Source organism: Myotis myotis, unplaced genomic scaffold (assembly GCF_014108235.1).
Source record: "Myotis myotis isolate mMyoMyo1 unplaced genomic scaffold, mMyoMyo1.p scaffold_m19_p_5, whole genome shotgun sequence".
Classification (NCBI taxonomy): domain Eukaryota; kingdom Metazoa; phylum Chordata; class Mammalia; order Chiroptera; family Vespertilionidae; genus Myotis; species Myotis myotis.
In genome coordinates this window covers 108894757-108918807 of record NW_023416357.1, presented here as the reverse complement: position 1 = coordinate 108918807, position 24051 = coordinate 108894757, and the positions used below count along the sequence as shown (strand labels likewise).

At 52.1% G+C, this 24051-nt stretch overlaps 1 protein-coding gene across 1 annotated transcript in view; it reads left to right on the top strand.

Annotated features, from left to right (window-relative positions):
- The window catches only part of VWA3A (von Willebrand factor A domain containing 3A), a 69019-nt gene that overhangs the window by 31867 nt on the left and 13101 nt on the right, over positions 1-24051 (top strand). The window contains exons 7-21 of the mRNA XM_036311076.1: positions 6180-6286; positions 8627-8752; positions 9032-9140; positions 9324-9389; positions 11476-11601; positions 13014-13149; positions 13251-13354; positions 14439-14519; positions 14965-15059; positions 16433-16552; positions 18006-18080; positions 18228-18372; positions 18759-18954; positions 19862-19932; positions 22857-23009. Coding sequence (XP_036166969.1) covers positions 6180-6286; positions 8627-8752; positions 9032-9140; positions 9324-9389; positions 11476-11601; positions 13014-13149; positions 13251-13354; positions 14439-14519; positions 14965-15059; positions 16433-16552; positions 18006-18080; positions 18228-18372; positions 18759-18954; positions 19862-19932; positions 22857-23009 — 1710 coding nt within the window. The remainder of the gene's footprint in view (positions 1-6179; positions 6287-8626; positions 8753-9031; positions 9141-9323; positions 9390-11475; positions 11602-13013; positions 13150-13250; positions 13355-14438; positions 14520-14964; positions 15060-16432; positions 16553-18005; positions 18081-18227; positions 18373-18758; positions 18955-19861; positions 19933-22856; positions 23010-24051) is intronic.

The following is a 24051-nucleotide window of genomic DNA, read 5'->3' as shown; positions in this document are numbered from 1 at the left end:
TGCATTGAGGGAGCTGCCACTCCCAGCATAACGAAGAGGTCAGAGCCATAGTCGGCAGGGCTCCCAGGGGAGATCATCGGTGCAGTCTGCTGCCACGGCCTGGGAAGGTCTCTTCTGGTTCGACCCTGTGATGCTTCTGGGGCAAAGACAGTCAGTCATCCTAAGGAACAAGCCCCCGGTGCTGCAGGCAGGGATATATGAATAACAGTCACCCCACATATCAGAAACCAGAGGCTAGCAGCTTGGTATGTCCATTACTGTAAGGAAGGGTGAAATTATGAGAACCACTCACATTGTAGTTATTAGATATTTAAAGACAAAAACTAGAACACCCAGCAAAAGTGAGACATTCACTACAGGAAATGACTGCAGCACCTTTAGAGAAACTATTCCGGCATCCTTTTCCCAGACAGGGGGTCCCAATGCATAAAGGTCCGCAGCTATGACTTTCTCCCTAAAATGAATAGATTAATTCTGTATATTAGCAATGTGTCCCAACTCCTACCAGGCAAAATGTAAAGGTCCGTTCCATATAAGTTCCTCCATTGCCAGCTTCAGAGCAGTTGGCGTGGTGAGAAGCATGTCTCAGGGTCCGTCCATTTCTCCTCCAGTTTGCCCATCGTCCTTACTCTGCTCATGTCTAACTGCCCACCACATCCCTCAAGGATCCTGGCTCTGAATTCTTTCATGGAAAAGGGGCGTAGAGTCTCTTCTGAAACTACTTCATGCTGAGGAGGGGCGGAGGTTTCTTTCAGAGCCAAGAGATCCTTGCTCTCTGTCAGAGGGACGATGAGGCCTGGGCGTGGAAGGAGGTGGCATGGTGTCTAGAGGTGGTATCCTCTAAGTACAAGTAGGGCTTGTAACCTGGTAGAGATAAACTGTGTTATAAAATTTAGTACTATTGGGCAAAAATTAGAAGAGCAAGAATTATGGCAAATGGCCTGGTGGAAGGATAAAAACATTTCAATTCTAATAATTCTCCCTAAAATCACCCTCATTTTTATTAAAGAGCCAAATTAATACCAATTTATTTACTGTAGTAAGTCTAGTTGCAATTTGGTCTGATTGTTTGCATGAACACAATAAGAATAACAGTTGATCAGCTAGGATATATATATATATATATATATATATATATATATATATATATATTTTTTTTTTTTGCTGGAATCTCATGATCAAGCTTCAATTAGCCCCACAGGGCAAAGAACCTAAGACACCTAGCTGCTATTAGGTTTTCCTGCAATACCTCTGTACACCTGGATGAATTCAAGTTGAAGTTCCCAATGATGTCTTGAAGTTCCTTCCTTGCCATCTCTCAGGAAAGTAACCTTTGTTCCTTACCTGGAAAGACTGCCATGAACCATGTGACCAAGCAGGGTACCAGGCTTATCTCCAAGGGGCTCTTGTTAGCATCATTCCTTAAAGCTTCCTGGTGATAACCAGAGTCCAGTATGTTAGACATGACATTCCAAAGTCTTCTTAATAAAACCATAACTGGAAACTGGTCTTATTGAATTCATGCAAAGAAATCTTTTGCCATGACTCACTCATTAAGAATTACCAAATTCCGGAGGGATCAGGTAGGGAGAAAAATATAATTTACCAAATTGCTTTAAAAATGCTTCCTATATCTGGAAAAAAGTTCAAGAATCAGCAATACTTTCAACAAAAGTTACAAAAACTATATAATTATTTTCAGTTCATTCAGTCCCATAGTCAATTATTTGTTTCTTCTGATTTTTCCTGCCAATATTTCTATAAATTCAGATACTCTAATAGAGTTCTGATAATTTTCATCCAGTTTGAAGGGGGGTGATATGAAAATGTCAGAGTCTTTTCCATGGATCCCTCAGAAGATGTAACATTTTTCCAAACACACCATAATAAAACACCAACTGTCTCTAAATGACACGAAGAAATTTAAAATGACACGGTTACTGATTGATTATAATGCAAATGACATGGAATCTTGTTCTTTCTGAAAAACACAATATTCCACAATATTAAAACTAACAATCAGTTATAACTGAAAGCATATCAGAATCTATTTTAATAATATGCATATATAAATATAGTTGCTTCTTTATTTGACAAAGCTTCCCATGTACCTGAAGTATAAAATTTTCCTTCATAAAGAGAGAAAAGCAAGTTCTTGAGGCATTCCAGGGCCTATTTCTTAAAATTAAAACCCTGGGAGAGTTGTCAAACTTATTTTACCAAAAGATTATATATCATCATCATTATTATTATGGAACAGTATTAGAAGTTTATTCTTTCAAAGTGACAAAAGGGTATTAAACACAAACAAAGGCAAGCAAAACTTTAGTTCCCACAATTAAGATCACTTTTTAAAAGTAATTAAGTACCTGATTAAAATAACAATGTATAATTATTTCAGTAATTTATAGAACTTTTGCTTCCCAGCTGCTCTGAGTTCTAAATATTCTTCTGAGTCCTACTAATGACTACGCCAAGTGTGGGGGCATAGTTCCTTCTTGAACCCTGCCCGCTACAGTAACTGTTGGGTCTGGGCCCCTCTGCCAGGGGCTGGACCTTCTTGGATGCCTGGTCTTAGATGGAGAAGCCATGAGAAGTTGTGGGTGTATAAGAATGGGTGTGGCTCAGTGGATAGAGCGTCGGCCTGTGGACTAAAGGGTCCCAGGTTTGATTCTGGTCAAGGGCACATGCCTGAGTTGCAGGCTCAGTCCCCAGGAGGGGGCATGTAGGAGGCAGCAGGTCAATGATTCTCTCTCATTATTGATGTTTCTCTCTTCCCCTCTCCCTTCCTCCCTGAAATCAATAAAAATATATTTTTAGAAAAGAAAAAAGAATGAGTCTTTATTGTAGAAGCCAGTGGCCACATCGCCATCAGATAAAACAGTTCTTCACAACAGTCCCATGCAGGCAGCCACACGTCTACGTCTTTCCTACGAAGCAACATCAGCCTCTGCCCACAGCTAATATCTGAGCGGCGCACGCTGCCCCTAGACTCACTGCCCACCCGAGGCACCGGGGCCCTCGCTCTTGACTCTCTGGCCCTCCCCGCGCTAGCCTTTCCTGCACTCCTCTCGCAGCAGCATAAGCAGCAGCAGCACACTGGCTGGTCAGTGACGTATTATGCCACTTAGACAAGAGAGGCCAGTTGCCAACGGTGACATCAGTCATTTGCGTTATAGAAGGGCACAGTGTGCCGTGAGATCGCTGTGGCCTTGCAGCTGTGTAGTCCTTGGACATTCTGATTAAGGTTCCCAGGTTCAGCCCTAGCTGGCTTGGCTCAGTGGATAGAGCATCGGCCTGCAGACTGAAGGGTCCCAGGTTCAATTCTGGTCAAGGGCACATGCTCAGGTTGCGGGCTCAATCCCCAGTAGGGGGCGTGCTGGAGGCAGCCGATCAATAACTCCCTCTCATTGATGTTTCTATCTCTCTCCCTCTCCCTTCCTATCTGAAATCAATAAAAAATATATTATATATAAAAAAAGATTCCGGTGTTCAGAGTGGCCTTCGCCATCCAGCATGCTATCAACAGGCCTTTCACACTCTGCGTTGTCTGGACTATATGGTGTCTCTGGCATGGTTCCCACACTAGGCAAATACAGGAAAGACTTTTTCCCTTTTAACAGATTGGAAAAGGAATAAACAAATTCTGTATTAGCTTACTTTAGGTTCACTTTCTAATTAAACTATTCAGATTACCTATAATTTCCTTTGACGATTTCTCCTCACAATCCTTCTATAATTTTCACAAATCTCCTTATTCATTTAGCTTTAGAACAACTTAATTTCCTTTTCCTTTCAAAAATGCATCTTTATACTTCAGCCTTCTATTACTAAAACCATACAATTTTTTCCAATTAGTTAGAATTTTTAACTCTTAGAAACCTTAACTTTTAGGTGACAAGTAAGTATTTAACATTTCTCAGATTAGCAATACATTCACATTTTAAAGAGATATAATTCAAATAAAATACATGACATATTCATTAATAGATTCAAACCTATCTTCTATATTCTCTGTAATAAAAATCCAAAAGTAGGCAAACTCAATATCCTGTTATTTCAAAATACCTAGATATTTAATAATTTTTACTATTTAACCCAGCAAACTCTGAAGTTCTGTTACCAAAGACTTTGGAAAACTGTTTAGCACATATAATTATCACTGAAAGCTTGATCATACATATGTCTTAACAGCTTTGAGATTTTAAGCCAATTATTATTACCCAAGGTGTTTTTTTGACAACGGGTAACTCATGGGCTTATTCTGCTTTACAGACAGGGAGTGGCCCCCACTGCTCCTTTGCAGCTGCTGGAGGGCACGTCCGCATCTCCTAGGAGAAAGAGTTGGGGGTTATTTCCCACATCTTTCTTTCTGAGTTGTCTGTAACAACATGAAGTCTTGCATATAAGAAGAGATCTTTAAACAACAACAGAAACAAGCGAGCAAACACCCGTGCAGTAAATAAATGAATACTCTCAAAAGGCTGGCCTGGGACAGCGGCCTTAGAATCTTATGTCACACTAACCCAGCACAGCAAATGACGAGAACTCTCCGCCGCTAAGAGTTTCTGGCGGCTGATGCCATGAAGTTCCTGCAATCCCTGCCATGAGCAGCTGGGGCCCCAGCGAAGTGGGAAGTGCCCCATCCTTAAACAAATTAACCCAAACAACAGGGACACAAGGCAACAGTCAACAGAGACACTCCTACATACAATGTTTACAGGCGTGCCCAACCCACAGGCATGAGCTTCACACCTTGTCCTGGTCTATTGACACAGACCCCACAGAATGCCCGGCGTTTAAAAAACCCCTGAAGCAGAACAGTGCCTCTTGTTGCAGAGGGACCTGGCTAAGGGCATCCGGAGCTGACCAGGCTCACCCAGTGGATGCACGCCTTCAGTCCAGGCGAGAGGCAGGACAACGCCTCCCATGACACACACAGCACACACAGCACATGCTTCCTCACAAGGAGCCCAGGCAGGAGGCAGCCACTGCTGCTCGTGCCCTGCAAACACGCTGATTCCTCCCATCTAGGCCTTAGCCGAGACGACGGGGATTGCTGAGGCTGTGGCCGGGACTCAAAACAGGAAAATTCCTGGCAGCGCTGCAAATAGGGTCCAGGCCTTGGCCCTAGATCCCCCAGTCCAGGCAGCAAGCGGGGTTCCCGGTATTCACCCAGGAGCCCCTCGCTTACCTCCCTTCCTGGTCGCCAGAATATGTAACGGACAATCAGTGGGTCTGGGCTGCCTGTCACTACTTGAGCCATTGAAGCAGAGACAGGATTGAATCCTGTGAGCGTTTATTCCAACACTGCCGGCCGCAGGGAGAGCAGCAGGTCAGCCGTGGAAGTCTGTTCTGCACCCACCGTAAGCTGCTGCTTATATTGGGCAGGACAAGGATTACATGGGGAAGGAGGCAAAGGGTGTGCCAAATGGGCACGCAGTTTACGGTAAGCACAGGACTTACCTTCAAAGGGCTGGCGATTCTGGTGTCTGCAACAAAGTTGTCCGTCTTTCCATGCAGAGAGGCAGCTCCAAATGACGGGCTGCGTCTCTGGGTGAGCTCCCGGCCCCCAGTGAGAACTGCCAGCCAGGGTAGAGTGTGCCTTCCTTAATCAGAGCAAAACTATCACGGTTCACAGAGCAGGGCTGATATTTCTCACAGTTCTCGCTGGTTCCCCAACATCCTGTTTCTGCCCTGGCAATAGTGCGCTTGAAAGGAGATTCAAGTGGGCGCCAAGGAGGGCGCAGGCGGGCTCTTTGTCAGGCTTTCCTCTATTTCCTTGGGTTGGGGAAAGAGCAGGAGTTCATGCCAACTACCCACCCTCCTCCCGGGGTCCTCCGGGCTTGTGCCATCTCCGTTCTTTCCCCGACTTCCCCACAGTGCCCTCTCCCTTCTTCCCCACAGTGCCCTCTCCCTTCTTCCCCACAGTGCCCTCTCCCTTTCACAGTTCCCACGTTGGCTCCTGCTGCGCATGTGCTCAGAAAAATGACCCTTCCCCCGCCCTCTCCAGTTAATCCCTGGAGTGGCCCTGAAGCTGTCTGTCCTGCCTGGTCAAGTAGGCGGGATCCCTGGGTGACTGTGAAACTGCTGATTCTACTCCATCCTGCTTAACCAGACGCCTGGCTCCCTCCTTCCATTAGTAACTGGCTCCCTCCTCTGACGCTTCCGTCCACCAGAGCCTCATTGATGAGCAGCTGAGCCACAAGGAGAAGCTGTTCGTCCTGGCCTTCGGCACCACCACCAGCGCCCTCTGGCCAGACCCTGTGGACGTCAGCGCCTCCAGGTGAGTGGCTACCTGGCCAGGGTGTTCACTTGGTCATTTTCCTCCTGAGCGTCAGTTTCTTTAGTGCATGATTCAAGTGCAAACCCAAGACCCCATCAGGTAAGTAAATACAGAGAGGCAACTCACAAAAGCAGAAACTCCAGGAGCCCATCACCTTTGGGAAAGGGTCACCCTCACAAGCAGCCACCAAATGAGAAGACAAGACGACCATGAGACACCATTTCTGTCCAGCAAACTAGGGGGCAGTTTTGTTGCTATTTAGAGGGAGAGCGGGAGGAGCATGGGTTGGGAGCCTCCGGCAAGTGTCCCACCTGAGCCTGAACCTGCCACAGGCATGTGCCTGACCAGGAGTGGAACCCACAACCCCTTGGTGAAGGGACAGTGCTCCAACCAACCGCGCCACCCCTCCAGGGCCACCTGCTCTTGTTAATAGCGACACCGTATCCCGCCGCATAGATGCGCTTCTGCCTCACAGCCCTGTATTTGGGAGTTCCTCGTTTGGGGGAGTAGTGAGAGGGAAGGTAGGTAAGAGTTTCTATTTATACCACTAAGTAAAAACGTCTTTTCCGTGAAGGAAGTATCTTTGACCCCTGCCATGTGCTAGGCACCCTCATGTGCTGTCTTAGTTAATATTTGTGGCCAGTTCCCATTTGGCAGATGAGGAACCTGTGACTCAGGTTAGGGGCGTGCCCCAAGCAGCGGCGCCAGAGTCCAGGGAAATGCAGGAGCGCGGGCTCCCGGGACGGGTCTCCTTGCGGCACTGGTTGCAAAGAGGCCCCTGCGAGCAGAGAAGGGCTCGGCTCCAGCAGGGCTGGCTCTGAACCGGCTCTGACAGCTCTGGGTGGCCTTGGCCAGCCTGTCGCCTCTCTCATGAGCAGGATGAGGCCGAGGGCGCCTGCCCCTCACTAGTTGTGAGGATGAAATGAAAAACGAGTGCTGGCCTGTGGCAGGTTCTCAGTGCAGGCAGTGTTGTTACTGTGGTGTCCACCTTAGTTAGACGCCGTCCCCACTGTCCCAACTGGAGGCGAACTGGAGGTCGTCCGGCCAGCAGTTCCTCACCTCCAGTCACGCCTGGACTGCGTGAAGTCCATCATGTCCCTGCCACGTGTTCCATCACTCACTCTGCACCCCTGGCTCTGCTGTCCATTTTCCTCCTATCAACCCCATTTACTGTGGAAGGAGCTCCCATCAGCACCATCGCTGGGAAGGCCGGAGTCCTTGCCACAACTAGAAAGTGGCCAAAACATAATCTAAGGAAAGCACAGAAAATGGTGATGTTAATCCCAGCGTGAGACCTATTGACCAGGAGGTGCTAGGCATGGATTTGTTCTTTCTCTGTGTAAAAGGGGGACACACTCTACCTGGTTTGGCTCAGTGGATAGAGTGCCGGCCACAGGACTGAAGGGTCTCGGGCTTGATTCTGGTCAAGACTTGTACCTTGGTTGCAGGCTTGATCCCCGGCTTTTTTTTTTTTTTTTAAATATATTTTATTGATTTTTTACAGAGAGGAAGGGAGAGAGATAGAGAGTTAGAAACATCGATGAGAGAGAAACATCGACCAGCTGCCTCCTGCACATCCCCCACTGGGGATATGCCCGAAACCCAGGTACATGCCCCCGACCGGAATCGAACCTGGGACCTTTCAGTCCGCAGGCCGACGCTCTATCCACTGAGCCAAACCATCCCCAGCTCTTGAGCCCCGGTTCAACCTCTCTCTCTCTCTCTCTCCCTCTCTCCCCCCCCTTCCTCCCTCCCACCTCCCTTCCACTCTCTCTAAAAGTCAATGGGAAAATATCCTCAGATGAGGAAGGATTAACAACAACAAAAAAGGGAGAGCCAATAGTTATGATAACGAAAGACAGGTTTCTAGCAACAAGCTGAGATTTTGGGTTTTTTTAGATCAGACTGAAAAGAAATACAAAGAGCAGAACTCTCTCACTAGCCCCATGTGAGGTGTTTAACCAAGAAAGCCTGCGCTGTCCTTTTCCCTGTCACCAGTGGTGTGCGCCCCTTCCCCATGCGGCGGCCTCGCAGCTGCTCCCCCAGAGGCCTCTGAGTGTTCGGGGTTACCGCCACGCTTTGGGCTGCGGGCTGCCTCCCAGGAGAGTTCGCCAGACCCTCTGACAATAGAGTCACTAAGCTCTGGTCCTAGAGTTGAACCTGTTTGAATTCTGTGTTGCCAGTTGGTTAGTATCATCCTAACTCTGAGCCTCAGTCTCCTCATCTATGAAATGGGAATAGAGGCATTCCCTCAGAGAGCTATCCTCAGGCTCAGATGAGCGGGCGCTGGTCCTGGTGGAGCTGGGACCAGGTTGCTGGCCGCCCTCGCTGTCTCCTCAGCCTCCAGGAGCTCAGACTCTGGGTAAGGAAGCCGCAGCCGGAAGGAGGCAGCAATCTGCTCCAAGCCCTGAGGAAAGCCTGCGCTCTCAAGGGGCTGACTTCTCTGGTGGCCATACTGGGAAGCTGGTAGGTCTCCTTTCCTCAGTGGGTAACAGACTACATGGAGGGGCCACGAACCGGGTTAGAAGGAAGAGCATCACGCATGACTCCTGACACATGCCTGACGGACGAGCCGGCGCAGGGCTGCCAGAGCGGCCAGGCCTGTGCTGTGCCCCGCCCGCTCCTCGCGGGTGACCTGGGGCGCGGGTGGCTGGCTGGGCCCGCAGACGTTCCCTGGAAATGATCCCTTTGCTCGGAAATGTCCTCATGCCAGGGCGCCCCTATCTTCCTCCGTCTTCTCCCCAGCCCGGACCAGCCTCCTGAAATCCTGTCTGACTACATCCAACAGGCCACCCTGGGCAGGGGCCTCCACACCCACCTTGTCACCTACCAGTGCGAGGACCGGGTGCCCCCCGTAAGTACCCGCGGCTTTCCCGGTGAGGGGCAGCCTGGGCGACCTGTGTGGACAGGCCCCGAGCTGTGGGCCAGAACACGGTCTCCCCGGTCGGAGGGGACGTGCTGGAGGCTGGAGAGGCTGGGCAGGAGCAAGCTGTCGGAGCACCGGCAGGGCCTGGAGGGTGACCGTGCCGTCCCGCAGGCTGTCCTGAAGAACCTCGCGGAAGCTGTTGGGGGCCACTACCACTGCTACACCGCAGAGTCGGAGGTAAGCCGCTGCCCGCTGCCCTCACCCTGCCGCTGCCAGGGTGCCTGGGGCCCTGGGCCGGGCAGGCCAGGCTGCGTACTCGCCTCCCTCTGGCCCCAAGCTCATGGGCTTACACAGATCTAATCAGGTTCAGGTGAATGTGTGGGAAGAACAGGAAGTCCCAAGAGATCCTGCGGTTAGATGTGTGATGAGCTCGTTGCACACCCGTGAGGCTGCAGGCGTTTGAAAGCCTCGTGGGTAGAGTCCTCTGAGTCTGCATCAGCGGCCCCAGTTCTCTCCTCGACAGCCCCCCTCCCCAGCTCCTGCCCGGCATCCGCAGCAGTCATTGCTGAATGAGCAGTCAATCCGTTACCAACCCACCACCCCGTCCTTGCCCCGTTACCTGTGTCCACAATGGAGGCAACACCAGCAAATGTGTGCAAACCCATTTGGCAGACAGAATGCAGCCATCCGGCCGCTCACAGGCTGCCTGGCCTGCTCACCGCTCAAGCCGCCAGTCCGCGCGTAGCTGCCTCGCGGCCTGTGCAGGGCCCAGAGGAGCATGACTCACGAGGAGCGGACGCCGTGGACATTCTTCTCAGCAGCGCCCTCTTGTGCCCTCATTGCCCAGGTTCTGTGTGCCGGGGTCACAGACTACAGGCGCTGGGAGGCCCAGTAAATAAATGACTTAAGAGAGATTAAGAGAGATTTCATCGTAAATCCTGTGGTCCTCTTGGCGTATCTGTTGTTTTTCCACTCTTTTTTTTAAAAAAAAAAAAAAAATTATTTTATTGATTTTTTTACAGAGAGGAAGGGAGAGGAATAAAGAGTTAGAAACATCAATGAGAGAGAAACACTGATTAGCTGCCTCCTGCACACCCCCTACTGGGGATGTGCCCCCAACCAAGGTACATGCCCTCGACCAGAATCAAACCTGGGACCTTTCAGTCCACAGGCCGATGCTCTATCCACTGAGCCAAACCGGTTAAAGCTGGTTTTCCACTCTTGACAGAGATATGGATATCATGAATTTCACTGTCCCCTTTAACATGAGCAAAATGCCAGTGTGAGGACGATAACGCGTGATGACGGACTCTGGGGGCAGTAGGGAGCGCGGGGCCGCCTGCAGCGCAGCCCGGCCAGGCCCTGCTGGGTGGGAGTGTGGCCCGTGCTGCCAGGTCCTCCGGCTTGTTCAAGAAGAGCCAGAAGTCCGGTTGTTCTATGCTTGTTATTTTTTACATTTAAAATAATGAAGTGAAAGTCACATGACGTAAAGTCAGCCGCCTCACAGTGGATTTAGTCACAGTGCGAGCAGCTGCCGCCTCCTGTTCCAAACACTCCCATCTCCCCAGAGGGAAGCGCCCACCACCAGGCAGCCACCCCCTTCCCCCGCGGCTCCTGGCAGCCACCGCGCAGCCGGCCTCCCTGGGCTTGCTCAGCCCGGACGTCTCACTTAAAGGGAGCCCCCTTCCTCTCGTGGCTGCTGTCACTCAGGCAGTGTCTTCAAGGCCCACCCGTGTTGTAGCCGTGCAGAGCGCCGCTCCTGGTCACGGTGGGAATGTTCCATTTCCTGGTCTGCTCGCACTCTCCAGTCGCTGGCCATCTGGGTGGCTCCCAGTGTGAGCTGCCACAGGTGTTGGTGTACAGGTGGCCGCGCCCCGTTTTCCAGGATTTGAGGTGGATACCGAGAGGGCAACGTGGGGTCCTAGGCAATTCTGCTTGTTTTTACGAGGAGCCACCACACCGTTTTCCACAGCGGCTGCGCCTTTCACATTCCACCCGCAGCGCACAAGGGTCTCGAGTCTTAGCATCCTGGCCAACACTGATTATAGTCCTTTCAAGATTATCATTATTACGTAGCCCTAATAGAGGGTGTCAAGTTTCTTCACAGTTTTAAGGTTAGGCAACCCTTCACTTGTCTAAGTGCTGCGGGCCAGTGCTGTCCGTGGGACACGGCAGGTTTGGGAGCTCTGCCCCGCGCGTGGGCCAGGCCACGCGCCAGGTTTAATGTAAGGCAGGTGCTGGTCGCTGCCTGCCTCTGGCCTGGGCTGCTGCGGGTGGGCGGCCAGGTGGCCTCTAGCTGGCTTCCTGCTCCTGACACCCCCAGATCTGTGCCAGCCCCGACATCGAGGAGCTGCTGGCGGAAATGCAGAAGGCCCAGAGCCTCCTGGGCCACGTCCACGCCCTGCACCAGAGCGCCGCCTGCCCGGAGCTCAGCGGCCCGAAAAAGGAGGTAGGTGGGCGGGAAAACTCTGGGACCTTCTTGGGAGGCTGCCAGCTGGCCTCGCCCCACTCTCCTTCCTCACTCCCCCAACCCCCCTCCTGGAAGTGAGAAGAGGCAAAGCCTCTCACTCTGAGCTGGGTGGGCCCCGGCCTCCCACTGTGCCCGAGGGGCCCGGAGGGTCTTCTAACTGAGGAATTGGGCATTTCCACCGCTCCTTCCCAGCGCAGCGCGTGACGAACGTCGCCCCGCACAGAGTAGGCTGTCTGAGATGCCTCCCCAGCCCTCACTCAGGGCCAGCGTCCTGCGCAGCGACAGTTACCTTATCGAGGGCAGAACAGCACGCGTACCATGAGCGCTCAGTGCTGCTTAGACGCTGCTCTGTGGACAGAGCGCTGGGAGGCGGCGTCCTGGCCGGGGCAGGAGAGCAGCCGCCTGGACGGCTGCAGGTCGGCCCAGCTCTCCTGCTGGTTCCCCAGAACCACCATGGCATCCAGTCATGACCACAGCTCATCTGCTGAGTGTGCAAGGGAAGGGGGCCGGGTGCTGAATTCTCTGAAGGACTTGTTTGTTCTTTCAGCGGCAATAGATTATCAGCCCATCCTACAGATGAGCAGACTGAAGCCAGCAGGTTGACTAACGGCTCTGACTGACCCGGGGCTGCTGGGCGGCCACACCCTTGTCAGAGTTTTCCAAAGTGAAATGCGTGTACTATGTGGGGTTCACAGATGATTGTAAGGCGATACATAGATTAATATTTTTAACGTTATATATTTAAATCTACTCATCAATAGATCTTTCTAAAATTATTTAAGTACCAAAAAGGAGTCTGTTTTTGAAAGCAAATTAAATTGAATATTAAAACACTTTAATGCCATATGTTTAATTTAAAAATAAACTGGGTAGATAATAGCGCAGTGGTATGCAGAGATAGCAAAACTCATGAGAACGGAGCTCAGGGGTACAGTTTGGGAGCTGCTGTTCTACGCTTCGCTTCTGCGTGAGCTGTGTGAGTTAGTCTCTCAGAACCTCAGCCGTCAGCTTATAAACGTGGGCAGAGAGGCCGGGCCGGACCCGAGCTTCCACTTGGCTGGTGCAGAGCTGCGTCTGGGTTCCCTGAAGCCTGGGGTTGGGGCCACGTAGGGGACACGCAGCAGGAGGCCAAGGTGAGGACCCTAATGGATAAGGATGGAGAAGCAGCAGGAAGATGAGCGCACGAAAGAGGAAGTGAATTGTTGGGCACACCTTTCTCCTCCCCTGGAACTCCCAGAAATCTCCAGGAAGGGGGGGTGAGGGTGTGGATGGTGAGAGGGGAAGGCAAACTGCCTTTAATACGATGCCCCTGGGGGAGCTGTGGTGGGAGACTGAATACTCAGCAGCTTTAAAGTGTGGTTATGTGATGAGGAGTTTTCATTTTAATTTAGATTTCCACAGAGATTGCCAAAGGGCCACTCAGAGATCTCCTGCCTAAACCCCCAAAGCACGAAGCTCCCCTCACAATTGAGTTCCCAAACTTGGACAAGACTTCTGCAGAATGGCTCAAGGTCAATGGCCTAAGAGGTAAGTCCCCGAGGAGGGTGGGCCGAGAGCGAAGGTCCCTGACTCGGGCACCAGCCATGGCGTCTTGACGCGGTGCCCCAAGCCATCATTTGTCCTTACAGCCAAGAAGCTGAGCCTTTACCAGGTCCTGGCGCCCAACGCGTTCGCTCCCGTTGAGGAATTTGTGCCTATTCTCCAGAAAACGGTGTCGTCAACTATCCATGAGGTGACTCAGACTCCGGCCTCTCCATCCTCTGCGGGGGCTCCCCTGTGGCATTTCCCTTCATAAATGTTCAGAAACAAGAGTCAAGGCAGAGCCCGAGGAGCAGGGCCTGTGGGCCCTGAGGGGTCCCGGCTCTCGTCCCATCTGAAAAGGAAACGTGGGGGGGGCAAAAGGGAGGGAATGGGAACCACCGTCCCCCTCAGAACGCACTCGCTCTGTGTGTCCTCCTGCACCTGGCACAGACTCCTGCCATAGCGCCTATAGTGCGTCAATCTGTGTATTCGTTACATGTCCAGATCTCACCAGATTATGAACCCTTTAAAAGAAAAAACTCTGTATCGCTAATATGTAGTACAAGTCAGCAGTTAATGAATGTTTACTGGATGACTGAGTGGATGGAGGAAGGAAAGGAAGGATGAATGGGTAGATGGATGAAACTGTTGATGAATGCGTGGACATGTAGGCGGATGGATGGATAGTTGGATGGATGGATGGATGGATGGATGGATGGAAGGAAGGAAGGACATGTGAACAGATGGAGGGAGAAATGGAAGGATGAATGACATGATAGAATAAAAAAGATAAAAGGATGAAAGTAAGGATGGAAAGGTGGAGAAATGGAAGGAGTAATGAATGGAAAGATGGAGAATAAAAGAAAAGAGAGATGGATAATTCACTCAGTGGATGGATGAATGACTAGGCAGATGAATGATACTCTGAGACATGGATATGACAATTTGGTGGAGGATGAAAGAAGAAGATGAACAAATTTGACTTCCAAAGTGTTCATGAAGGCCTATCTAGGTTCCCAAACCTAAGGCCCATGGCCAGGGTGTTTTTAAGGTCTCTTACTCTATTATTGGCAAAACTTCCAACCATGTTTTATAATAAAGACTCCCATGTTCAGCAGAGCCTCCGGGGTGGCAGCCTCCCTTGCTGTCCTGAGGGCCTCTGCTGCCAGCGCCAGGCCAGGCCGTGACCTGGGCATGGGGGTGGGCACATTCTGCCCCCAGAATTTTAAACTTAAAATTCTTCCTTACGGTGTGCTTCCATTCGCCTGCGCGCCTCCCGGCCACACTGAGTGCAGAAGGCAATGGTACAGCTTCAGTGGCACGACGGGACGGTGAGGAATGTCCACGTGGACCTGCCCTTCCTCTATGAGTACCAGGTCGGCCATGGGCCCATCAGTCAGAGCATGGCGTGGGGGGGGGGGGGGGGGGAGGCACCAAGTGATGTGGAGATACCAGGCCAGTGACCGAATTCTCTCCTGTAAACCGAGGCTGTGCTCCACCCACAGGGCACTTTTGGAGCCTTTTCCACCCCATCCATCCCAGGAAGAGACCTGGATGCTCAGACAAAAGCTTCTAATAAAAAATTAAAAAGTAAAGCTTCTAATCCTTTGACAAAATCTACCTCCTCCCAATATATGAGGCAATGAGAGACTTTTCTCCTCGTGATCTCATGGCAGCTTGTCCATGATTAGTGGGATGTTTATACCCATGGCCGTGGCGCACCGTTCCCAGAAGCCGACTGGGGTGCACCCCTCCTCTCAGACCCTTTAATCGGCCACGCTCTGTGCAGTCGCTCACCCCATGTGGCCTGTGGGTTTGCAGAAACAGCTCAGCAGAGCCATGCGGACGTATGAGAGGCGGATTGAGTGGCTCTCACTGGCCAGCAGGAGGATCTGGGGCACCGTCTGCGAAAAAAGGTACTTTCCCCTGAGTCGTGTTCTTGTCCGTCATGGGTTTGGTGTGGACGCAGCACATTCCCAGCTCACGGATTCCCTATTGGAAGCCTCAGAAGCCATCACGTAGACTAAGGACGGCAAACCACTCAGCAGAACCCCTGGGGGGAAAGTCGCCACCAACCTCAGTAACGTCCTCACTGGGTAACTTAGGGTTCTTCCCATTAAGAGGCAACAGAAACGAGTGCGGATGGGCTGAAACAAACTAGTGGAGTCTGGTTAAGGTGACGCAAGACTCCAAAGCAGATTGGCTGGCTGCCTTCATGGCTCGATCCAGAGACCCGTGTATGTCAGTCTCTCTCCATCTCTCATCTCTCCTCCGATGGCTTTGTCTTCAGGCGGCAGGCAGCTTTCCCCTCCGGTTTTAGCTTCCCAGAACTTGGGGCAGGGGCCGTCTATGAGCTCTGCACCCTGACCAGGGGGGCGTGATGTCCTGCTTCCCACATGCCCACTCTCAAAGCTTGGGGTAGGGTCAGCTCTACCCAAAGCAAATGGAATGCTAGAGGCAGAGGCATGTCCCAAAGGAACAGGGTGCTGTCGCCACAAGAGGTAATGAATGCTGAGCAGGGAGAAGCAGTGGGTACCCATTAGAGCCATTATTCTCATTCCATACCTTATTTGATATGTCACCTTTACAAAATAACACACTTTGTAATAATACTATACATCTCTTCTATCCTTTAATTCTTAACCCTGTGAGGAGTCGTCTTATAAACACTGTAGTTTATAGTAAGCATGCCAAGGGTCAGAGGGGTTTTGTGACTTGCCTAAGGTCACACAGGAAGTGGGCTTGAACCAAGGTCGTCTGATTCTAAATCGAGTGGGTTTTCTTTTGTTGTCTACAGGTGTCTCAAAATGAGAACGGAGGGAGGAGATGGGAATATAAGATTTGAAACAGTGAAAGGAAAAAACTGAATGGGGCTAAAGATCTTAAAACAGAGAAAGGAAACAAAAAAGATACAAACATTTCCCCAGAGGCCCAGGTCACATAATGCCACATCCTACTTGCTGGCCATGCTTCCGTTTTTCCTTCAAAGACCCCGACCTATAATGGTATTGAATGCTAGTGCTTTAACAAGGAGGGATGTGAAACTCATTCAGCCCCCGGCCCTCGGCCGTCTGCACCAGGAGGCTTTTCCGGGTAGGACCTTCTGAGAGAGAGGTTCCAGCACCTAAACCTGCTGGAACCCACCTCTGCTGACCTCCACCCAGAGCAACTTGGCCAGCTGTGCACCTGGCATGTGAAGTTCCCCGGAAAACACTTTAAAGAGTAAAACGGAACAAAAAGAACACTATCCAAGAGATTCGGTTCTCCCGGGGCTTGTGTTTCTGTGCAGGCTGGTGGTGCTGCTCGACCTCTCGGCGGCCAGTTCCACGTACATTATTCATATCCAGCACTCCCTGCGGCTCCTGCTGGAGGAGCAGCTGTCCAACAAGGATGCCTTCAACGTCATCGCGTGAGCTCCCGTCCTGGTCCTGGTGCTGGTCCTGGTCCTGGGGGAGGCGGCGTGCTTGGCCTGGCCGCTGGGCTGGGGCTCCTGGCAGGCAGCGGCTCGGCAGATGTTCTGAGCACCCTGCTTCCTGGGACAGCCGTCTGTTTATCTGCCTCGAATGATCGTGTTTGGGGCGTTGAATAATTCAATAGTTGCAGAACAGTCCCACTGGGGAGCAGGTAATGAGCAGCCCCGAAACACACTGCCCGATCGGCCAGGATAAAACAACTCCGCCCACTGCCCCACTGGGCTTCAAACTGAGAAGCACAAGAGGGAAAAAGAAGGGCCAGGCATGCCCCTAACTTGGGTTTGGCAAGGCACAATAGTTCATTTAGGGTTTCAATTCTAAATGTTAACTTTGTGTGTAGCTATATAGAATTAAATTATATAGGTATAAATAGGTAAAACTATATATATTTAAATTATGTAAAATATAATACACATTTAAATTATATGTTTAAATATAAATAATTTAATATATACATTTAAAATATAAATAGAATTAAATATATATATATTTCAATTATATATAGCTATGTATAATTTAAGCATATACATAGTTTTATACATATTTTTAATTGCATACCATTTTAACTAATGGGAGGAGAGAGAGCCAAAGGGCCCACTTGAACTATACATTTACACACCTTCACATCTAGTAGGGAGTGTTCTGAGCCTATTAAGTCAGTAGTTAATATTATATATTACTCTGTATCAGAGCCTAATCTTTTCATAATAAATTCCGAGAAAAAATGCGTTGAGAAACATTTTACGCATTGTCTTCATTCACTTACCCATCCAGCCATTCGTTCGGCAGGCTTTTACTAAAAGCCCAGGCGCAGAAGTTCGAACACAAACCCTCCCTCGGGCCGCATGGCCTCGAGGGACACAGGCTGAGCAAGGCTCTGAAGGGACTGGCTGTGCCGGCTGGAGTCCAGGTGGGATCAGTGTGAACCACGGAGAAGGCACCTTTCCTTTGATGAAGGGAGGAGCCTCTTCTCAGGATTTAAATTCTGCCTCAGAAAAGGTGAAATGATACATATGAGAAACAGATAGAGGGGGACGTGTTGTGAGCGTGAGCCGGTGCCAGGGAAGTTTAAAAAGGGAGAAAGGACCCCCTTCCAGGGGACGGGGCAGTTCACACACACACACACACACACACACACACACACACACACATATACACACGTCTCCAAGACAGGGAGGGAGTGCGGCCAGGGCGCTCCTGGCTCTGCCCTCACCGTGACCGTCCGGGCAGGTCATGACAGCCAGGTCTCGGCCGGCCCAGGCTGGTGACACCCCAACATTTTGGGGGTGGAATCAGGATTTTGGTCTCCTTACAGCCTGGGAGCCCAAGGAGCTGGGACCCAGAGTGGACCAGGCTCCTGCCTGAGAACGAGCCCTCTCCTTCCCTCAGGTTTGGGAGCACCGTCGAAAGCTGGAGGCCCGAGATGGTGTCCATGAGCCGCGACAACTTACAAAGCGCCTGGCAGTAGGTGGCGGGCAGAGGCTGCACCTGCCAGGCCTGCGGGCAGCCTGGATGGCTGCTCTCTCCATCCCCCGCTCCACTGAGGGGCAGTCCCTGCCTCTGTTCTGGCCTCACCCCGGCCTCGCTCAGCAGGGCTCTCCTGCCTCCCAGGTGGGCCCTGACCCTGCAGTGTCGCGGCAGCAGGAATGTCCTCGGCGCCCTGCGCAAGGCGGTGGAAGTGGACTTCAAGGACAAAGACAGACAACAGTCGCAGGGCATCTACCTCTTCACAGGGGGCATCCCCGACCAGGACATGGTAGGTGCTCCGGTCCCGGGCACCCCCGTCCTCATGACCCCACAGCGTCCCCGGGTGGCCGCTGGCCGCTCCTCTCAGCATGGCTTTCCCAGCTGGACTTCGTGTGCAGGAGACCCGCCTGGGGTGGTGTGGGCATGCAGAGCCTGGCCCCGGAGGCCTGGCCGGAGGCCTGAGAGTGCGTTTCTAATGAGCTCCCAGGCTGTCACCCGGCTCTCAGGTCCAGCTCCCGCCACACCCTCCCCAGATAGGGAAGTTGTGACCCAGCTCAGCCGTCTTTCTACCCTCCGCACCCAGTGCTCACCTGGCACGCAGGCCCTCGAGAAAGATGATCAGGCAGAACCGATCTGGGGCCAGCAGGTTTAAGAACCCCCACCCTCTCCCCCCAGCCCACGCTCAGCGCCTACATGGCTGAGGTCTGCGGGGGCTGCGACCTCCAGCTGAATGTGTGTCTTTTCTACGTGGGGGAGCCGCCGATGGACACCACCCCACCCGCCTGCTACGCCAGCCGCACCGACACGGCCGCTGCCTACCGTGAGGTCACCCGGGCTGCTGGTGGCCGTTTCCACTGGTTTGGAGACACAGGTGCGTGAGTGTTGGCTGGTTCCTCCACCTCTCTGTCTCCGGGAACCTCAGTACCAGCACCGCTCCCTGTGCCAGAGATGTATTCCAGATAGGCAGCGTGAAAACCCCATTCAAAAACGGAAAGCTGCTGCTCATAGCACGCGTTCGCTGCAAACGGATGGTGGGATGGTGGCACAACAGTGCGAATGTACTTAGCGCTGCTGACCGTACCCTCAAACATTGTTAGAATGGTACATTTGTGTAACATGTTCTACCGTAATTTTTTAAGTCAAAAAGAAAAGTAAAACTGTTTAAATACGTTAGAATGTGAGAGCTGGAAGGGGCACTAGAGGTCCCTTAGTTTAGTGTTTCCCACAGGGGAGTGTTCACAACAGGTGGGTGGAAGGCAGTTGCTCACAGAACTCATTGTGATAGCTGGAGGGGGGCAGACAACGCCACCCCAAAACATGCCTCAAGGCATCAGAATTGTTGTGAGCTGATGCCAAAAAAGCTCTCTCCCTTCCCCACACAGTCTAAAAGTAGGACACAGGCCAACTTCAGAGTCTGTCTCCTTAGTCATGGCGCTCCAGTTCTTCTCAGACTAGTCAGCAATACTTACTACAGACATCAGCCACTTTAAGTAATCCCAGGGTGGGTGATTTTACTCACTGGAGTATACCAGCACCCTTGCTCCTATCTGCTCTTCCTGTGGGTGCAAGCTCTTGCCTGGGTGCTGGGTCCCATGGCCATCCCCACTGGTGGTAACCTCGCTGTAACTGCCACTGGACTGTCGGGGTGGGGACTGGTCAGCTCAGCCCATAAGACCCCACCCTGCCGCTCCAGCTCAGGTCACCTCCATGGGCCCCTGCTGTGTACCGGCACAGATCGGGCCGGGACCGGTGCTCCCCCATAAATTCTTTGTTTCCAGGCATTTATGAAAGTGACGACATCAACGCCATCGTGTCTGAGATGGAAAAGGCTCTCAACTACTCGCAAAAGGTATGTTTTGGGGTGGGGAAACGAGTGCGCTGGCTTCTATATTATTTCTGGGACTGCACACAAAGTGCCACGAGCCAGGTGCTTAGAACAGTAGGCATGCATCCTTTCATAGTTTCAGCGGCTGGAAGTCTGACATCAAGGTGTCAGGAGGACCACTGAAAGGAATTTTAGGGATAAAATAGGCAGGTTTAGGGAGTCCTGAGAATAAAGAGGGTCCATGGTGGAGGAATGCATAGGTGAGGGCTTGAAGCCTCCAAAAGGCATCCATTCACAGCGGATAAAAGTCATGAAGTGTGGGGAAGAGGGAAACACTTTCGCAGAAGATAGAGAAATGTGGACAGATGGAGGAAAGAGGGGAAGATTTTCACAGGAGATAGAGGAATGTTACAAGGTAAGGGGGGATGGGGAGGGGGGCGCCACGCGGGTTTTGGACTTTGAATTTGATGTTCTGCAAAAGGGTGGCCAATCCAAAAAGCACGGGGTCATAAAATGGGGAAGGGGTCCAATTAGAAGGGAGCATGAAGAGACAAAGAACTACAGCATTTATAAACATCAGCAAGAGAGGCTTTGGGGGTTACCCCCTTGGGACCCCCTCCCTACGTAAGAGTCTGAATTTGCTTCCAATAAATTTCCACCCTTTTACTAACACGTACCTTTAGTCTGTGAAATGTATTCTTCAAACTTAGTGAGATAAGAACCCGCAAGGGGGAGCTCCATCCCACACACCGTACACTCCGCCGTGTTCCCTCAGGAGACTCTGGGTAGGGACCGTCAGTGGCAGCTGGTGTTAAAGAAAAAATATTGCACTGGATGCTGGTTACAATGTCAAGGAAGACTTTATGCAAGACTCTTGCAGTAAGGAAGTGCGATCGAACTCAGCTCCGAAGACAGCTGGAGTTTACGGCCAATGGCAAAGTGACGGGTCACGAATGGGAAATTACTAAGAGAAACGTGTTTAGCTTTCGAGAGTAGGGGGATTCTTGCTAAATGGACTTAGCAGGATTCCTGCTGAAGGCTGGTCACGGACTTAGACATCAGGGTGGGGGGTGAGGGACTTGATCAGTGGTGGGGGATTCTAACTAAACTGACTTGGCAAGATTCTTTGCTAAAACTGGGTTTAGCAGGACCAAGTTGAAGCCTCGTTGAGAAGAGGGCTCAGAGGGGCCGGACTAAAGTTTGGGCAAGGAGGGCGTCCTGGTGGCTGGCAGTCCTTGGCTCACGCAGCAGGCGGTCTCTGTCTCGTCTTCACATGCTTTCCTCTCTCTTTGTGTCTGTCCCTTCTCCTCTTGGAGTGGTACCAGTCATATCAGAGTGAGGCCACCCTTCCCCAGTATGACTCATTAACTCACACCTTAGTGACATCTACACAGACCCTATTCCCAGGTAAGGTCACAGTCACAGGTACCCAGGGTTCAGACTTCAGCGTATCTTTTGGGTGACATGAACTCATCCCACAGCAGCTTCCCCCTCATTCCTGATCCACTGACCCCCAAGGCTTCAGATGAAACATGAGGGTTTCCTATAGGCATTGATTTTAGGTCTGTGAGCTGTACTTTCTGGCCTTCTTTGCATTCCTTGAACACATCGAGCTAATTCCTAAACTCAGGGCCTTTGCACCTGCTATGTGCTCTGTCTGTCATCCCCTCCCAGATCATCCATGGATTGTCCTTGTTATTCAAGACTCACTAAAATGTAACTTCCTCAGAGAAGGGAGTTGAGCCGTTCGAGGTGAGATTAGAGAGGTAGAAAGGGGCCAGATCTTGTCAGTAGCAATGAGAATGGAAATAAGGGAAAACCCATGAGAAGAGTTGGGGGAGGATTGACCAGAGGTGTGGCTGATTATACGGGGTGAAGGAGAGAAAAAAATCCCAGAGTAACTTCCAGGTTCCCCACTGGGGGTCATGGGTGACAGTGGTGCCCATTGACCAGGAGACAAGAACAGGCCCTCCGGAGGGAGTTTGGTAGGTGCGGGGAGGGTAGGCCTGGGACAAAGGTGAGTTCAGGGAGCCTGCTGGGGCCTGTGGATGACAGGTGGAGGTATGGTTCAGACCATTGGGGAAGATAAGGGCCGGGGCAGAGCCAGCCCTGCGGATGGACAGAGAGCTCAAGTGGCCATAGTCAGGCGGTGGAGGGGACTCAGACTGACTCACACTTTACTCACCGCCATTGCAGAGCAGCACCCGCTGAGCCACCCTCACGTCCCCTTCCTCCCTGTCCAGTGCGCGGGCTCCCCTGGGTGAGCCTCCCGGAAATGGCCTCTCTTTGTTTGTTTGTTTTAAATCCTTCTCCTCTGGTCCCTCATCTGATAAACTCATTCACAAGACATGCATGGGTGATGATGGTTTGATGCACACTCCCAGGGTGTTATTTACATTCCAATGGCGTTTCCTGAGCTTTGGTCAAGAAGAATTACTGGAGAACCTTTCAGGCAGTTGTGGGTGACGGAATCAACTATGACATACTATTCTGCCAGCTGGGGAGTTAGCCCCCGGCATCTTGTGGGCCGACCGGCATTTGTGGATGCCGGGCCCACATATGGCAAGAGCAGTGGCTTCGGAGCCACACCCACCTGGGTGTGACTGGAAGGCCCTCTATATACCAGGAGTGTGGCCTTGGGCTTTAGTTTCCTCATCTGTAAAATGGGGATAAGATACACTTGCCTGACCTTTGAGACACCCAGATTGTAACTGGCCCAGTGCCTGGTGCATCCCAGACCCTCCATACATGGTACTTGTTATTAATGGATTTGGTCCACAGTGTCTGTGCCCCCGTTCTAGGGACAGAAAGAGGAACCCAAGGATCCTAGCAGACGCAGGCTCACGCTCCCGTGTGTGTGTGTGTGTGTGTGTGTGTGTGTGTGTGTGTGTGTGTGCGTCCTGCGGGGGCTCCGGCACTGGTGCTGCTAACCGCCCCTCCTGTCTCAGTGTGCCCTCCTGGTGTCCTCCCTGAAGAACCAGTCCAGAAAAGACCTGGAGAGGGCAGCCCTCCTGAAAGAAAAGCCGAAGACGCTCAAGCACAGAAGCCAGCCTAAGAGACTCTATCCTTCCGCGCCCACAGCCGCCTCGGCGGCCAGAATGGTTTGACTCCCTCCCTAATAACACACAGGATGTTGTTTCTGCCGTGTCTCCGGGTCTTTCCTAGATCTCGCAGTGCCCTGGGCCAGGGGGCTGGGGCAGGGTCCTCAGGAGAGTGTCCTGTGGGTGCCTCCAGTCCTGGCCTCTCGGGGGACCTGCTTCTCAGCTCGGCACCTCTAGCCACCTCCCCACCCCCACCGATGGCTCTGCCTGGCTATCCCAGGCTTGACCCCAATCTGGGTCCTAAGGGCCCCCTGAGATTGGAACCCGCCTGACTGTAAGGCAGGCGGGCTCATCCCGGAGGGACTCGGGGGCACGGGAACGAGGCTGTCGGGTATCCAACGGGCTCTTGCTGCAGCTGCCCGGGGCCTGGCAGGAGCCCACGGGTGGCCTGGCTGCTTATCTGCAGTCGCAGCCCGTCAGCTCTGTCCTGCATAAACCACCCGCCTCACGCCAGAGGGGCCTGGAGACATCTGGCTGGGGAGACCCAGACGCTGCTCAGGCGCGGAGGGGCCAAGAACTCGCAGCTCCCGGCCTCAGGCCTGAACTTCTTCGGCAGCGCTGCCTCACTCCGGCCCGGCCGGTTCTGCGAGAGGCTGTCACACAGGCACTGCCCTGCTTTCAGGGCCGCCACCAGGTTTCAGGAACCTCCCCAGGTCTGAGGCGAAGCCCTGTCATTCCAGGATCTGCCTCTCGGGCCTTCAGCACTGTGAGCTGGCTCCCTCCGGGGGCCTCTAACGGCGACCTCCCGAGCCCAGGGCCGGCCTGGAGTCAGCTCATCCCCAGGTCCCAGCTGGTCCAGGGCCCTGCTGACCTCACGGTGCCCACGTTCTGGTTGTGTCCAGTAATGAAGGGCCCCTCCCTTAGAACAGGTGCCCAGAAGGGCACAGCTACCGAGTGGCCGCCTATGGGGCTGGAGGCCCAGGAGGAAGAGGAGTAGGTGATGCGAAGAAAGTTCTGGCAAGTCCACACGCATGCACTATTTCACCTCAAAATCCAGAGCCCCCTCTGAATCTGCAGCAGGAGATGAGGCCAAAATGTCTGA